This window comes from Pristiophorus japonicus, chromosome 1 (assembly GCF_044704955.1).
Source record: "Pristiophorus japonicus isolate sPriJap1 chromosome 1, sPriJap1.hap1, whole genome shotgun sequence".
Taxonomy (NCBI): domain Eukaryota; kingdom Metazoa; phylum Chordata; class Chondrichthyes; family Pristiophoridae; genus Pristiophorus; species Pristiophorus japonicus.
Genome location: NC_091977.1, coordinates 1,954,589 through 1,970,641, shown reverse-complemented (window position 1 = coordinate 1,970,641; position 16,053 = coordinate 1,954,589). Strand labels below are relative to the sequence as shown.

The following is a 16,053-nucleotide window of genomic DNA, read 5'->3' as shown; positions in this document are numbered from 1 at the left end:
CAGGCCCTGAAATCTACCACCAAGCTCATGGTCTACAGGGCCGTAGTAATACCTGCCCTCCCGTATGACTCAGAGACATGGACCATGTACAGTAGACACCTCAAGTCGTTGGCACCAACGATGCCTCCGCAAGATCCTACAAATCCCCTGAGAGACAGACGCATCAACATTAGTGTCCTCAACCAGGCCAACATCCCCAGCATTAAAGCACTGACCATTGCTGGGCAGGTCACATTGGCTGCATGCCAGACACGATACTCTCAAAACAAGCGCTCTACTCGGAACCCCTTCATGGCAAACGAGCCAAAGGTGAGCAGAGGAAACGTTACAAGGACACCCTCAAAACCTCCCTGATAAAGTGCAACATCCTCACCGACACCTGGGAGTCCCTGGCCAAAGGCCGCCCTAAGTGGAGGAAGTGCATCCGGGAGGGCGCTGAGCACCTCGAGTCACATCGCCAAATGAATGCATAAAACAAGCGGAGGCAGCGGAAAGAACGTGCGGCAAACCAGTCCCACACACCCTTACCCTCAACGACTGTCCCACCTGTGGCAGGGACTGTGGTTCTTGTATTGCACTGTTCAGCCACCGAATGACTCATTCTAAGAGTGGAAACAAGTCGTCTTCGATTCCGAAGGACTGCCTATGATAATGATCACCCGGGGACTGAGATACCCCATGAGAAGTAACGGCAGGGATAGTGGATGCATTGGTTGTAATTTACCAAAATTCCCTGGATTCTAGGGAGGTCCCGGAAGATTGGAAAACTGCAAATGTAACACCCCTATTTAAAAAAGGAGGCAGACAAAAAGCAGGAAACTATAGAGCAGTTAGCCTAACATCTGTGGTTGGGAAAATGTTGGAGTCCATTATTAAAGAAGCAGTAGCAGGACATTTGGAAAAGCAAAATTCAGTCAGGCAGAGTCAGAATGGATTTATGCAGGGGAAGTCATGTTTGACAAATTTGCTGGAATTCTTTGAGGATGTTACGAGCAGGGTGGATAAGGGGGAACCAGTGGATGTGGCGTATTTGGATTTCCAGACAAGGTGCTACATAAAATGTTACTGTACAAGATAAAATTTCACGGGACTGCGGGTAATATATTAACATGGATAGAGGATTGGCTAACTAACAGAAAACAGAGTCGGGATAAACGGTTCATTCTCAGGTTGGCAATCAGTAACTAGTGTAGTGCCGCAGGGATCAGTGCTGGGACCCCAACTATTTACAATCTATATTAACGACTTGGATGAAGGGACCGAGTATAATGTAGCCAAGTTTTCTGATGATACAAAGCTGGAAGGAAAAGAAATGTGTGAGGAGGACACAAAAAACCTGCAAAAAGCCATAGACAGGCTAAGTTAGTTGGCAAAAAATTAGCAGATGGAGTATAATGTTGGAAAGTGTGAGGTCATGCACTTTGGCAGAAAAAATGGAAGCGCAAATTATTATTTAAATGTAGAAACATTGCAAAGTGCTGCAGTACAGCGGGACCTGGGGGTATTTGTGCATGAAACACAAAAGGATAGTATGCAGGTACAGCAAGTGATCAGGAAGGCCAATGGAATCTTGGCCTTTATTGCAAAGGGGATGGAGTATAAAAGCAGGGAAGTCTTGCTGCAGTTATACAGGGTATTGGTGAGGCCACAATGGAATACTGAATGCAGTTTTGGTTTCCATATTTAAGAAAAGATATACTTGCTTTGGAGGCAGTTCAGAGAAGGTTCACGAGGTTGATTCCGGAGATGAGGGGGTTGACTTATGAGGAAAGATTGAGTAGGTTGGGCCTCTACTCATTGGAATTCAGAAGAATGAGAGGTGATCTTATCGAAACGTATAAAATTATGAGGGGGCTTGATTAGTTGAATGCAGAGAGGATGTTTCCACTGATAGGGGAGACTAGAACTAGGGGGCATGATCTTAGAATAAGGGGCCGCCCATTTAAAACCGAGATGAGGAAGAATTTCTTTTCTCAAAGGGTTGTAAATCTGTGGAATTCACTGCCTCAGAGAGCTGTTGAAGCTGCGACATTGAATACATTTAAGACAGAGACAGATTCTTAACCGATAAGGAAATAAGGGGTTATGGGGAGCAGGCAGGGAAGTGGACCTGAGTCCATGATCGGATCAGTCATGATCGTATTAAATACCAGAGCAGGCTCGAGGGGCCGTATGGCCAACACCTGCTCCTATTCCTTATGTTGTTATATTCTTATGATATCTGTCACTGACCATCGAGTGTCCCCACCATCTGCACTCAGTGTTCACCTGCGGACTGAGATACCCAATGAGGTCTGGCTGTGAGCAGTGAGTTGGAGGGGAGACTGAGCTGGGAGACAGTTGGAAACCTGGTTTAAAGAAGGAGGAACAGATCCAGCTTTAATTTGGGGGATTTTCTACCAGGGCGGAGAGTGAGACTGAGGTTATTGGTGCTTCAGGGGATAGAAGCTACTGAGGCAAGTGGGATGAGGAGACTGAGGTGAGTGGGATGAGGAGACTGAGGTGAGTGGGATGAGGAGACTGAGGTGAGTGGGATGAGGGGCGCGGGATGAGGAGACTGAGGGCAGTGCGATGAGGGGAGTGGGATGAGGAGACTGAGCGCAGTGAGATGAGACTGAGGGGAGTGGGATGAGGAGACTGAGGGGAGTGGGATGAGGGGCGCGGGATGAGGGGCGCGGGATGAGGAGACTGAGGGCAGTGCGATGAGGGGAGTGGGATGAGGAGACTGAGCGCAGTGAGATGAGACTGAGGGGAGTGGGATGAGGAGACTGAGGGGAGTGGGATGGGGAGATGGAGGGGAATAGGATGAGAAGACTGAGGGTTGGGGGATGCAGGGACTGACAGGAGTGGGAAAAAGTGATTTAATGTTGTGGGATTGGAAGATTCTGGGTTATATGAAGACTGGTGTTATGACATTCTCTGGACTCTAGTACCAGCCTGATGATCTGTTTGGATTCTCCACTCTGCACTCTCCCACGTCTCTCTTCCTTTATTACAGACCCAGAGACATCCCCAACTCAGGGGCCCAAGGATCAATCGACCCGTGAAACCACTGACCGTCCATCCACTATCCCAGTGGGGTCTACAGCCTCAGGTATCTGCCTTGTGGGGTCCATTCTACACAGGCTGTTCACCCAATGTAACTACAGAAATCCTCAATCCCAGAGATTCATCCATCTGTTACTGAGGGGAGTGGGGCAAGGAGACTGAGAGGCGAGGGATTGTAATATTCTGGTTATATTAAGACTGGTATCTGACATTCTCCGGATCTAGCGTCAGCCTGATGGCCTGTTCTGTCATTCTCCACGCTCCCATGTCTCTCTTCCTTTATTACAGACCCAGAGACATCCCCAACTCAGGGGCCCGAGGAACAATCGACCCGTGAAACCACTGACCATCCATCCACTATCCCAGAGGGGTCTTCAACCTCAGGTATCTGCCTTGTGGGGTCCATTCTAAATGTTCCTTTCTCCCAGTGTAACTACAGAAATATTCAGTCCCTCAGATTAATTCCGGTCTCTTACTGAGGGGAGTGAGATTCAGTGACTGAGGGGAGTGGGATGGGATGATTAATGGTTATATAAAAAGGAAAAGAGTGGCTAAAGTAAATGTTGATCCCTTAGAGGACGAGACCGGGGAATTAGTAATGGGGAACATGGAGATGGCAGAAACTCTGAACAAATATTTTGTATCGGTCCATGGTAGAGGACACTAACAATATTGAAACAGTGGATAGTCAAGGAGCTATGGGGGGGAGGAACTTAACACAATCACAATCACTAAGGTGGTGCGACTCAGTAAGATAATGGGACTAAAGGCAGATAAATCCCCCGGACCTGATGGCTTGTATCCTGGGATCTTAAGAGAAGTAGCAGCAGCGATTGTGGATGCATTGGTTGTAATTTACCAAAATTCCCTGGATTCTGGGGAGGCCCCTTAAGATTGGAAAACTGCAAATGTAACGCCCCTATTTAAAAAAGGAGACAGACAAAAAGCAGGAAACGATAAACCAGTTAGCCTAACATCTGTAGTTGGGAAAATGTTGGAGTCCATTATTAAAGAAGCAGTAGCAGGATATTTGGAAAAGCAAAATTCGGTCAGGCAGAGTCAGCATGGACTTACGAAGGGAAAGTCATGTTTGACGAATTTGCTGGAGTTCTTTGAGGATGTAATGAACAGCGTGGATAAAGGGGAACCAGTGGATGTGGTGTATTTGGACTTTCAGAAGGCATTTGACAAGGTGCCACATAAAAGGTTACTGCACTGGTTTGGGGGTTATATATTAGCATGGATCGAGGATTGGCTAACTAACAGAGAACAGAGAGTCAGGATAAATGGTTGGTTCTTGGGTTGGCAATCAGTAACTAGTGGGGTGCCGCAGGGATCAGTGCTGGGACCCCAGCTATTTACAATCTATCTTAACGGCTTGGAAGAAGGGACTGAGTGTAACGTAGCCAAGTTTTCTCATAATACAAAGATGGGAGGAAAAGCAATGTGTGAGGAGGACACAAAAAACCTGCAAAAGGCCATAGACAGCTAAGTTAGTTGGCAAAAAATTAGCAGATGGAGTATAATGTTGGAAAGTGAGAGGTCATGCACTTTGTCAGAAAAAATGGAAGAGCAAATTATTATTTAAATGGAGAAAGATTGCAAAGTGCTGCAGTACAGCGGGACCTTGGGGGAACTGGTGCATGGAACACAAAAGGATAGAATGAGGTACAGCATGTGATCAGGAAGGCCAATGGAATCTTGGCCTTTATTGCAAAGGGAATGGAGTACAAAAGCAGGGAAGTCTTGCTACAGTTATACAGGGTATTGGTGAGGCCACACTGGAATACTGAATGCAGTTTTGGTTTCCATATTTAAGAAAGGATATACTTGCTTTGGAGGCAGTTCAGAGAAGGTTCACTAGGTTGATTACGGAGATGAGGGGGTTGACTTTTGTGGAAAGGTTGAGTAGGTTGGGCCTCTACTCATTGGAATTCAGAAGAATGAGAGGTGATGTTATCGAAACATATAAGATTATGAGGGGGCTTGACAAGGTGGATGCAGAGAAGATGTATCCATTGATAGGAGAGACTAGAACTAGGGGACATGATCTTAGAATAAGGGGCCACCCATTTAAAACAGAGATGAAGAGAAATTTATTCTCTCAGAAGGTTGTAAATCTATGGAATTGGCTGCCTTCGAGAGCTGTGGAAGCTGGGACATTGAATAAATTTAAGACAGAAATAGACAGTTTATTAAACGATAAGGGAATAAGGGGTTATGGGGACTTGGCGGGGAAGTGGAGCTGAGTCCATGATTGGATCAGCCCATGATCTTATTAAATGGTGGAGCAGGCTCGAGGGGCCATATGGCTTACTCCTGCTCCTATTTCTTATGTTCTTATAAAGACTAATGTCCTTCAGAGAAGGAAATCTGCCGTCCTTACCGGTCTGGCCTATATATGGGTCCAGACCCACAACAATTTGTTGGACACTTAATTGCCCTCTGAAATAGCCCAACGATCCACTCAGTGGTATGTAGGAAGGCGGCTCACCACCACCTTCTCCAGGGAAATCAGGGATGGGCAATAAATGCCGGCCTTGCCAGTGACGCCCACATCCCAGGACCCAATTTAAAAATGTAGTGAATGAGGGGCCTGGAAGATTCTGGATTTTATATAAAGACTGGTATCTGACATTCTCCGGACTCTAGTACCAGCCTGATGAACTGTTCGGGTTCTCCACTCTGCACTCTCCCATGTCTCTCTTCCTTTATTACAGACCCAGAGACATCCCCAACTCAGGGGCCCGAGGATCAATCGACCCGTGAAACCACTGACCGTCCATCCACTATCCCAGCGGGCTCTACAGCCTCAGGTATCTGCCTTGTGGGGTCCATTCTACACAGGCTGTTCACCCAATGTAACTGCTGAAATCCTCAATCCCAGAGATTCATCCATCTGTTACTGAGGGGAGTGGGTTGTAGTGACTGAGGGGTGAGGGATTGTAATATTCTGGTTATATAAAGGCTGGTATCTGATATTCTCCGGATCTAGCATCAGCCTGATGGCCTGTTCTGTCATTCTCCACGCTCCCATATCTCTCTTCCTTTATTACAGATACAGAGACATCCCCAACTCAGGGGCCTGAGGATCAATCGACCCGTGAAACTACTGACCGTCCATCCATTATCCCAGAGGGGTCTTCAACCTCAGGTATCTGCCTTGTGGGGTCCATTCTAAATGTTCCTTTCTCCCAGTGTAACTACAGAAATATTCAGTCCCTCAGATCAATTCCGGTCTCTTACTGAGGGGAGTGGGATGCAGTGACTGAGGGGAGTGGGATGCAGTGACTGAGGGGAGTGGGATGCAGTGACTGAGGGGAGTGGGGATGCAGTGACTGAGGGGAGTGGGATGCAGTGGCTGAGGGGAGTGGGATGCAGTGGCTGAGGGGAGTGGGATGCAGTGACTGAGGGGAGTGGGATGCAGTGACTGAGGGGAGTGGGATGCAGTGACTGAGGGGAGTAGAATGGGATGATTACTGGTTATATAAAGACTAATGCCCTTCAGGGAAGGAAATCTGCCGCCCTTACCGGTCTGGCTTATGTATGGATCCAGCCCCACAACAATGTGTTGGAAAATTAACTGCCCCCTGAAATACCCAGCGATCCACTCAGTCGTATGCAGGAAGGCGGCTCACCACCTTCTCCAGGGCGATTAGGGATGGGCAATAAATGCCGGCCTTGCCAGTGACACCCACATCCCAGGACCCAATTTAAAAATGCAGTGACAAGGGGAATGGGTTTGGATGATTTTGGGTTATATAAAGACTGGTATCTGACATTCACCTCAGGTATCTGCCTTGTGGGGTCCATTCTACAGACTGTTCATCATAATAACTGCCGAAATCATCCGTCTCCCTCTCTCTCTGTATCTGTCTCTCTCTCTCTCTTACTCTTGTGTTCCCTCTCTCTGTCTTTATCTCTCACTTTCTCTCTGTGTCCCTGTCTCTATCACTATGACTCTTTCTCTCTGTGCCCCTGCCTGTATCTCTCTGTCCCTCTCTGTCTCTCTCTCTCTGTGCGCCTACCTGTATCTCTCTCTGTCCCTATCTCTATCACTATGTCTCTTTCTCTCTGTGTCCCTGCCTGTATCTCTCTTTCTCTCTGTGCCTCTGCCTGTATCTCTCTCTGTCCCTCTCTCTTTCTCTCTGTGCCCCTGCCTGTATCTCTCTCTGTCCCTCTCTCTCTCTGTGCCCCTACCTGTATCTCTCTCTGTCCCTCTCTCTTTCTCTCTGTGTCCCTGTCTTTATCACCATGTCTCTCTCTGTGCCCCTGCCTGTATCTCTCTCTCTCTCTCTGTCTCTCCCTCCTGTCCTCTCTCCATTCCATCAACCACTCAGAGTCCCAGTGAAATTCAGGCTGTCTATATTTGACCCTCAGATTCTGGGACTGTTTTGGCATCAGATGACCCTCTGTCTACACCTGAGGAATCTCCCACCTTTCAGGAGGATTTTGTTGAGGGTGAGAACATCTCAGGTTCTCAACAATTCAGGGAAATTAAATCCCTCTCTCTGTCTTAGTCAGGCACAAATATATCGGGCCCGAGTCTCCCAAAGCAGGTGTGCCATCAGTCTGTGCACCAAGAGCCATCACTGTCGGTCACTAGCTTTGCCCGGTCGGTGCTGTCACAACACAAGTTGCTGTCTCTTGTATTCGCTGTGTACAATCATTGGGGCAAACACGGGAATATATAATGTGTGCTTCACTAATCTTCTCTCGGCTTCCATCTCCACTCCTCCTCATTCTCACTGATGTAATCTCTCTGTTTATCTCCCTTTCTTTCTGTTTGTCTCTCTATATTTTTCTGATTCTCTCACTCTCTATTTCTCTCCATGGCTTTGTCTCTCTCGCTCTCTCCGTCCTTCCATTTCTCTTTGTCTCTCTATCTCTGCCTCCCTCTCTATCTCTCTCCAAGACTCTCTATCTCTGTGCCTATCTCTCTCTCTGCCTCTCGCTCTGCCTCTCGTCTCTATCTCTATTTTTCTCTCTGACTCTCTATCTGTCTCGCTCTCCCTCTGTCTCTCCAACTCTCTCTCTCTCCATCTTTCTCTCTCACTGAGAGATGGGGCAAATGTGAGAGAGCTCAGTCATTGAGTATGTCCAAGACAGAGGTGGATAATTTCGGGGAACGAAGGGATATGGGGACAGTGCGGGAAGGTGGAGTTGAGGTGGATGATCGGCCATGATCCTGCTGAATGGCGGAGCAGGCTCGAGGGGCTGAATGGCCGACTCCTGCTCCTATTTCTGATGTTCTTGAGAACGTCACAAAGGGAGAATAGAAATCATATCGGAACAGGGGACAGGAGGAGACAAAAGGGGGCGAGAGAAAGGAAGGTCGAGAATGCAAACACAGAGAGAGTAGAATGGAGGCAAGAGGGGCTGAGATAAAAAGTGAATAAAAGGGAGGGGAAGGAGAGAGTGAATGCAAAAACAGAGGCAGGAGAGCATGAAATAGAGGGGAGCAAGAATTCTAACTCCGTCCCTTTGACCTGCGCTGAACTCTCGCTCTGTTTAGGCTTTTGAAGTTGTGACTGTTGTTTTTAGATCCCAAGGAGCGGTGGATTAATGTGCAGCTTACTTCGACGACCAAGCTCCATCCTGAAATGAAGAAGAAGATCATTGCGGAGAGGGTGAGAGACAGCACGGCACTGAGGGCAAACACAGGGCCACGCCACACCACATCCTCCCTCTCGCCGTCTGAATTCACCAGCTCCACTTCCCCCTCTGGGTATCGTCCTGTCCCCCGCAACACCCCATTCATGGAGCTGTGGTCACGGGCAGCTCGAGGGGCTGACTGGGCCTCCTCCTGTTCCTATGTAACAGGCTCCAGGAGCTGAATGGGTCTCCTCCTGTTCCTATGTAACAGGCTCCAGGGGCTGACTGGGCCTCCTCCTGTTCCTATGTAACAGGCTCCAGGAGCTGAATGGGCCTCCTCCTGTTCCTATGTCACAGGCTCCAGGGGCTGACTGGGCCTCCTCCTGTTCCTGTGTAACAGGCTCCAGGAGCTGAATGGGTCTCCTCCTGTTCCTATGTAACAGGCTCCAGGGGCTGAATGGGCCTCCTCCTGTCCCTGTGTAACAGGCTCCAGGGGCTGACTGGGCCTCCTCCTGTTCCTGTGTAACAGGCTCCAGGGGCTGACTGGGCCTCCTCCTGTTCCTGTGTAACAGGCTCCAGGAGCTGAATGGGCCTCCTCCTGTTCCTATGTAACAGGCTCCAGGGGCTGACTGGGCCTCCTCCTGGTCCTGTGTAACAGGCTCCAGGGGCTGAATGGGCCTCCTCCTGTTCCTGTGTAACAGGCTCCAGGGGCTGAATGGCCTCCTCCTGTTCCTATGTAACAGGCTCCAGAGGCTGAATGACTTGATGATGTTAGGATCACTTCTCTTTGTTGCTTTGTCATTCTTTTCTCTCTCTCTCTCTCTCTCTCTGTCACGGTCTCTATCTCTATCGCTATCGCTCTCTGTCTCTCTCTCTCTTTCTCCATCTCTCTCTTTCACTCTCTCTCCCCCTCCATGTCTCTTTCTCTGTTTCTCTCCCATTCTATCTCTCACTGTCAGTCTCTCTCTATCTGTTTCTCAGCCACAATCTCTTTCTCTCTCTCTCGCCCTCTGTCTATCTCTCTCTGCCACTGCCTCACGTCTTTCTCTCACACACTGTCTCTCGCTAACTGTCCCTTTATCACTTTCTCCCCTCTCTCAGTGTCACTGTTTCTCTTTCTCTCTGTCGCTCTCTCTCTCAAACACTGTCTCATTCTGTGTCTCTCTATCACTCTCTGCCACTGTCTCTGTCTCTCTATTCCCCTCTTTCGCTCTCTGTCACTGTTTATCTATATCTCTCCCTTTCTCTCTCTCTCACTGTCACGCTCTATCCTCCTCTCTATCTCTCACTCTATCCCCCTCTTTCTCTGTCACTGTTTATCTCTCTGTCACTTTCTCCCTCTTTCTCTCTCACTTTCACTCTCTCTGTCTCTCTCTATCACTATCACTGTTGCTCTCTCTATCCCGCTCTCTCCCCCGACACTCATCCTTTCTCCTCTCTCTCTATCCCCTCCTCTCCCCCTACACGCACCCTTTCTCCTGTCTCTCTCTCTCTATCCCCCTCTCTCCCTCTACACTCACCCTTTCTCCTGTCTCTCTCTCTCTCTCTCTATCCCCCTCTCTCCCCCTAAACTCACCCTTTCTCCTGTCGCTCTCTCTATCTCCCATCTCCCCCTGCACTCACCCTTTCTCCTGTCTCTCTCTCTCTCTCTCTATCCCCCTCTCTCCCCCGACACTCACCCTTTCTCCTGTCATAAAAACATAGAAAATAGGTGCAGGAGTAGGCCATTCGGCCCTTCGAGCCTGCACCACCATTCAATAAGTTCATGGCTGAACATGCAACTTCAGAACCCCATTCCTGCTTTCTCGCCATACCCCTTGATCCCCCTAGTAGTAAGGACCACATCTAACTCCGTTTGAATATATTTAGTGAATTGGCCTCAACAACTTCCTGTGGTAGAGAATTCCACAGGTTCACCACTCTCTGGGTGAAGAAGTTTCTCCTCATCTCGGTCCTAAATGGCTTACCCCTTATCCTTAGACTGTGACCCCTGGTTCTGGACTTCCCCAACATTCTTCCTGCATCTAACCTGTCTAAACTCGTCAGAATTTTAAACGTTTCTATGAGATCCCCTCTCATTCTTCTGAACTCCAGTGAATACAAGCCCAGTTGATCCAGTCTTTCTTGATAGGTCAGTCCTGCCATCCCGGGAATCAGTCTGGTGAACCTTCGCTGCACTCCCTCAATAGCAAGAATGTCCTTCCTCAAGTTAAGAGACCAAAACTGTACACAATACTCCAGGTGTGGCCTCACCAAGGCCCTGTACAACTGTAGTAACACCTCCCTGCCCCTGTACTCAAATCCCCTCGCTATGAAGGCCAACATGCCATTTGCTTTCTTAGCCGCCTGCTGTACCTGCATGCCAACCTTCAATGACTGATGTACCATGACACCCAGGTCTCGTTGCACCTCCCCTTTTCCTAATCTGTCACCATTCAGATAATTGTCTGTCTCTCTGTTTTTACCACCAAAGTGGATAACCTCACATTAATTCACATTATACTTCATCTGCCATGCATTTGCCCACTCACCTAACCTATCCAAGTCACTCTGCAGCCTCATAGCATCCTCCTCGCAGCTCACACTGCCACCCAACTTAGTGTCATCCACAAATTTGGAGATACTACATTTAATCCCCTCGTCGAAATCATTAATGTACAATGTAAACAGCTGGGGCCCCAGCACAGAACCTTGCGGTACCCCACTAGTCACTGCCTGCCATTCTGAAAAGTACCCATTTACTCCTACTCTTTGCTTCCTGTCTGACAACCAGTTCTCAATCCACGTCAGCACACTACCCCCAATCCCATGTGCTTTAACTTTGCACATTAATCTCTTGTGTGCGACCTTGTTGAAAGTCTTCTAAAAGTCCAAATATACCACATCAGCTGGTTCTCCCTTGTCCACTCGACTGGAAACATCCTCAAAAAATTCCAGAAGATTTGTCAAGCATGATTTCCCTTTCACAAATCCATGCTGACTTGGACCTATCATGTCACCTTTTTCCAAATGCACTGCTATGACATCATTAATAATTGATTCCATCATTTTACCCACTACTGATGTCAGGCTGACCGGTCTATAATTCCCTGTTTTCTCTCTCCCTCCTTTTTTAAAAAGTGGGGTTACATTGGCTACCCTCCACTCCATAGGAACTGATCCAGAGTCGAGGGAATGTTGTAAAATGACTGTCAATGCATCCGCTATTTCCAAGGCCACCTCCTTAAGTACTCTGGGATGCAGACCATCAGGCCCTGGGGATTTAACGGCCTTCAATCGCATCAATTTCCCCAACACAATTTCCCGACTAATAAGGATTTCCCTCAGTTCCTCCTCCTTACGAGACCCTTTGACCCATTTTATATCCGGAAGGTTGTTTATGTCCTCCTTAGTGAATACCGAACCAAAGTACTTGTTCAATTGGTCTGCCATTTCTTTGTTCCCCGTTATGACTTGCCCTGATTCTGGCTGCAGGGGAGCTACGTTTGTCTTTACTAACCTTTTTCTCTTTACATATCTATAGATGCTTTTGCAGTCCGTCTTAATGTCCCCTGCAAGCTTCCTCTCGTACTCTATTTTCCCTGCCCGAATCAAATCCTTTGTCCTCCTCTGCTGAGTTCTAAATTTCTCCCTGTCCCCGGGTTCGCTGCTATTTCGGGCCAATTTGTATGCCACTTCCTTGGCTTTAATACTATCCTTGATTTTCCTTGATAGCCACAGTTGAGCCACCTTCCCTTTTTTATTTTTACGCCAGACAGGGATGTACAATTATTGTAGTTCATCCATGCGGTCTCTAAATGTCTGCCATTGCCCATCCACAGTCAACCCCTTAAGTATCATTCGCCAATCTATCCTAGCCAATTCACGCCTCATACCTTCAAAGTTACCCTTCTTTAAGTTCTGGACCATGGTCTCTGAATTAACTGTTTCATTCTCCATCCTAATGCAGAATTCCACCATATTATGGTCACTCTTCCCCAAAGGGCCTCGCACAACGCGATTGCTAATTAATCCTCTCTCATTACACAACACCCAGTCTAAGATGGCCTCCCCACTAGTTGGTTTCTCAACATATTGGTCTAGAAAACCATCCCTTATGCACTCCAGGAAATCCTCCTCCACCGTATTGCTTCCAGTTTGGTTAAAGCCCAATCTATCTGCATATTAAAGTCACCCATGATAACTGCTGCACCTTTATTGCATGCACCCCTAATTTCCTGTTTGATGCCCTCCCCAACATCACTACTGCTGTTTGGAGGTCTGTACACAACTCCCACTGATGTTTTTTGCCCTTTGGTGTTCTGCAGCTCTACCCATATAGATTCCACATCATCCAAGCTAATGTCCTTCCTAACTATTGCATTAATCTCCTCTTTAACCAGCAATGCTACCCCACCTGCTTTTCCTTTTATTCTATCCTTCCTGAACGTTGAATACCCCTGGATGTTGAGTTCCCAGCCCTGATCATCTTGGAGCCATGTCTCTGTAATCCCAATCACATCATATTTGTTAACATCTATTTGCACAGTTAATTCATCCACCTTATTACGGATACTGTTGCTCTCTCGATCTCCCTCTCTCCCCTTACACTCCCCCTTTCTCCTCTCTCTCTCTGTCCCCCTCTCTCCCCTACACCCACCCTTTCTCCTGTCTCTCTATCCCCCTCTCTCCCCCTGCACTCAGCCTTTCTCCTCTCTCTCTCTCTATCCCCCTCTCTCCCCCTACACTCACCCTTTCTCCTGTCTCTCTCTCTATCCCCCTCTCTCCCCCTGCACTCACCCTTTCTCCTGTCTCTCTCTCTCTCTATCCCTCTCTCTCCCCCTACACTCACCCTTTCTCCTGTCTCTCTCTCTCTCTATCCCCCTCTCTCCTCCTGCACTCCACCCTTACTGTAACACTCACCCTTTCTCCTGTCTCTCTCTCTATCTATCCCCCTCTCTCCCCTGCACTCACCCTTTCTCCTGTCTCTATCCCCCTCTCTCCCCCTGCACTCCCCCCTTGCTGTAACACTCACCCTTTCTCCTCTCTCTCTCTCTCTCTACCCCCCCTCTCTCCCTACTCTCACCTTTTCTCCTGTCTCTCTATCCCCCTCTCTCCCCCTGCACTCACCCTTTCTCCTGTCGCTATCCCCCTCTTCCCCCTGCACTCCCCTCTTGCTGTAACACTCACCCTTTCTCCTCTCTCTCTCTCTCTCTCTCTCTATCCTCCTCTCCCCCTGCACTCCCCCCTTGCTGTAACACCCACACTTTCTCCTGTCTGTGATGCAGATTAATCAGATGATAAAGGAACAATGCCCAAACGAGGAGTTCCGTTTCAAACTGGAGGACGTTGAGTGCTCGGATGGGAATTGACGGAGCGAGCGGGTCAGCCAGAGCCCGTGATGCCGTCTCCGTGTGTGTGTGTGTGACAGCCTGCCTCGATTCCGGCTCTGCCTGACCGACCGTCGTCTTGTTTAACCCAAGGAAATTCTCTACAAAGGGTTAACCTCCAACGAGACGCGTGCTATTCTTGTATCACTATTGATTCCTCTTCATGCTGCGAGGGTGCGGGAGCTTTGAGCGTTAGCGGTGGGAAATACCATCCCATGTTTAAGTAGTAACCACTGGGCCGAGACTGAGCCTCCAGCTCGGGCCTGTTTCAGGCTGAGGGGACCTCCTGCTCAGTGAGGGAATCTCAGCAAAGACCCAGCCAGCCAGCATTGTGCAGAGGCTCCTGAGCTTCAGGGAGCTGTCAGTCAGCGCTGATAACGGGCGGGCGGGAGGTAGTCCTGGCCAAAGGACAACCTCTGGGTGGTTATCAGCATTGTCATTGGGGTTTCCCTAGAGTGGGGGCAAGTAGCTGGTTGTGGTCCTTACAGAATTCATTATAGACTTATAAGTAAAGATATTCTTTGGTAGAACAGCAATTATATGAGAGAAAAGCTAACCGTTTTGATAAGATGAGGGAGGAATGGAGTAAACCGAGCTCATGAGCCCAGTGTAAAATAGGTAAGGGTGCCAGTTTTATTAACCGAAGTTACTGGTAATGGGCGGGTCCAGTGAGATTCTCCCGACACGGAGATTTATTCCTGAGGAAGTGGAAAGCCAAAGGTTTGCATCTTGACCCACGTCAGTGAACAGGCGTGTTGTGGAAATGACCCAGTGGTTGGTCCCCATTCTGTGGTGTGACGGTGGAAAGCTGCAGATGTGAGCCAGACATGGTCAGGGCAGTTGTAGCTTCCATTGATGGATATTTGGACAAGGGGGAACCTGGAGCTTAGAAAGGAGCAATAAAGTGGCGGACGGAAATGGGGATTTGTACTGCAAGGGTGTGTAGGGCCTGAATACTGAGCTCAGAACTGTAAGGTCCTTTGAGCTCCTGACCATCGGCTGTGTCTGTAAGCCCCATCGATTTAGTGTGTGTTTAAGTGCTACTGCATATCTGTACTGCTCAATAAATCAACCAACACTTAACCTGCATGTGTCAAGAAGCTTATTGATCTTGGAGGAATGGCGAGATCACCTGATCAGGAAAAGCCGGTGTTTTTCTCCCGGTAAGGAACACTCGCTGTCCAATGATTGGTGGAGAGAGGCTGGGGGGTCAGATGGGATGTCACTGTAACCGGTGGGTGGGGTCTGTCCATCTCCAGCACCCAGTGTGCCCCCTCCCCCATTGTATTCTGCTCACCTTGGCTAATCCATCTCACTCAAAATGGCTCACACAGGGACATGGGGACAGGAGTAGGTGGTTCAGCCCCTCGAGCCTGTTCCCCCACTCAATGAGATCATGGCTGATCTGTACCTTAACTCTGTCTACCTGCCTTGGTCCCATATCCTTTGGTGCCCTTACCCAACAAAAGGCTCAGTATTGACATTTGTCATTAACCCCCAGCCTCAACAGGTTTCTGTGGGGATAGAATCCCAGATTTACACTACCCTTTGCGTGAAGAAGTTTTTCCTCACATCATCCCTGATCGGCCTAGCTCACATTTTTGAGGTTATGCCCCATAAGAACATAAGAAATAGGAACAGGAGTAGGCCACACGGCCCCTCGAGCCTGCTCCGTAATTCAATACGATCATGGCTGATCCGATCATGGACTCAGCTCCACTTCCCCGCCCGCTCCCCTTAACCCTTCACTCCCCTACAGTGCAAGAATCTGTCTATCTCCACCTTGAATATATTCAATGACCCAGCCTCCACAGCTCTCTGCGGCAGAGAATTCCAAAGATTCACGACCCTCTGACAGAAGAAATTCCTCCTTTTCTCCGTCATAAATGGGCGGCCTCTTATTCAGAAACGATGTCCCCGAGTTCTGGATTCACCAACGACGAGAAATATCCTCTCAGCATTTACCCTGTCGGGCTCCCTCAGTATCTTATACATTTCAATAAGATCACCTCTCATTCTTCGAAATTCCAATGTGTACAGG

The 16,053-nt window shown here is 48.5% G+C and overlaps 1 protein-coding gene across 1 annotated transcript in view; it reads left to right on the top strand.

Moving 5' to 3' along the window:
* The window catches only part of LOC139273769 (protein TsetseEP-like), a 42,756-nt gene extending 27,720 nt beyond the window's left edge, over window positions 1-15,036 (top strand). Inside the window, exons 6-11 of the mRNA XM_070890879.1 lie at window positions 2,999-3,094; window positions 3,337-3,432; window positions 5,769-5,864; window positions 6,107-6,202; window positions 8,593-8,678; window positions 13,911-15,036. Of these exons, the coding sequence (XP_070746980.1) occupies window positions 2,999-3,094; window positions 3,337-3,432; window positions 5,769-5,864; window positions 6,107-6,202; window positions 8,593-8,678; window positions 13,911-13,994 (554 nt within the window). The 3' untranslated portion in view covers window positions 13,995-15,036. The remainder of the gene's footprint in view (window positions 1-2,998; window positions 3,095-3,336; window positions 3,433-5,768; window positions 5,865-6,106; window positions 6,203-8,592; window positions 8,679-13,910) is intronic.
* The last annotated feature ends 1,017 nt before the right edge of the window (window positions 15,037-16,053 follow it).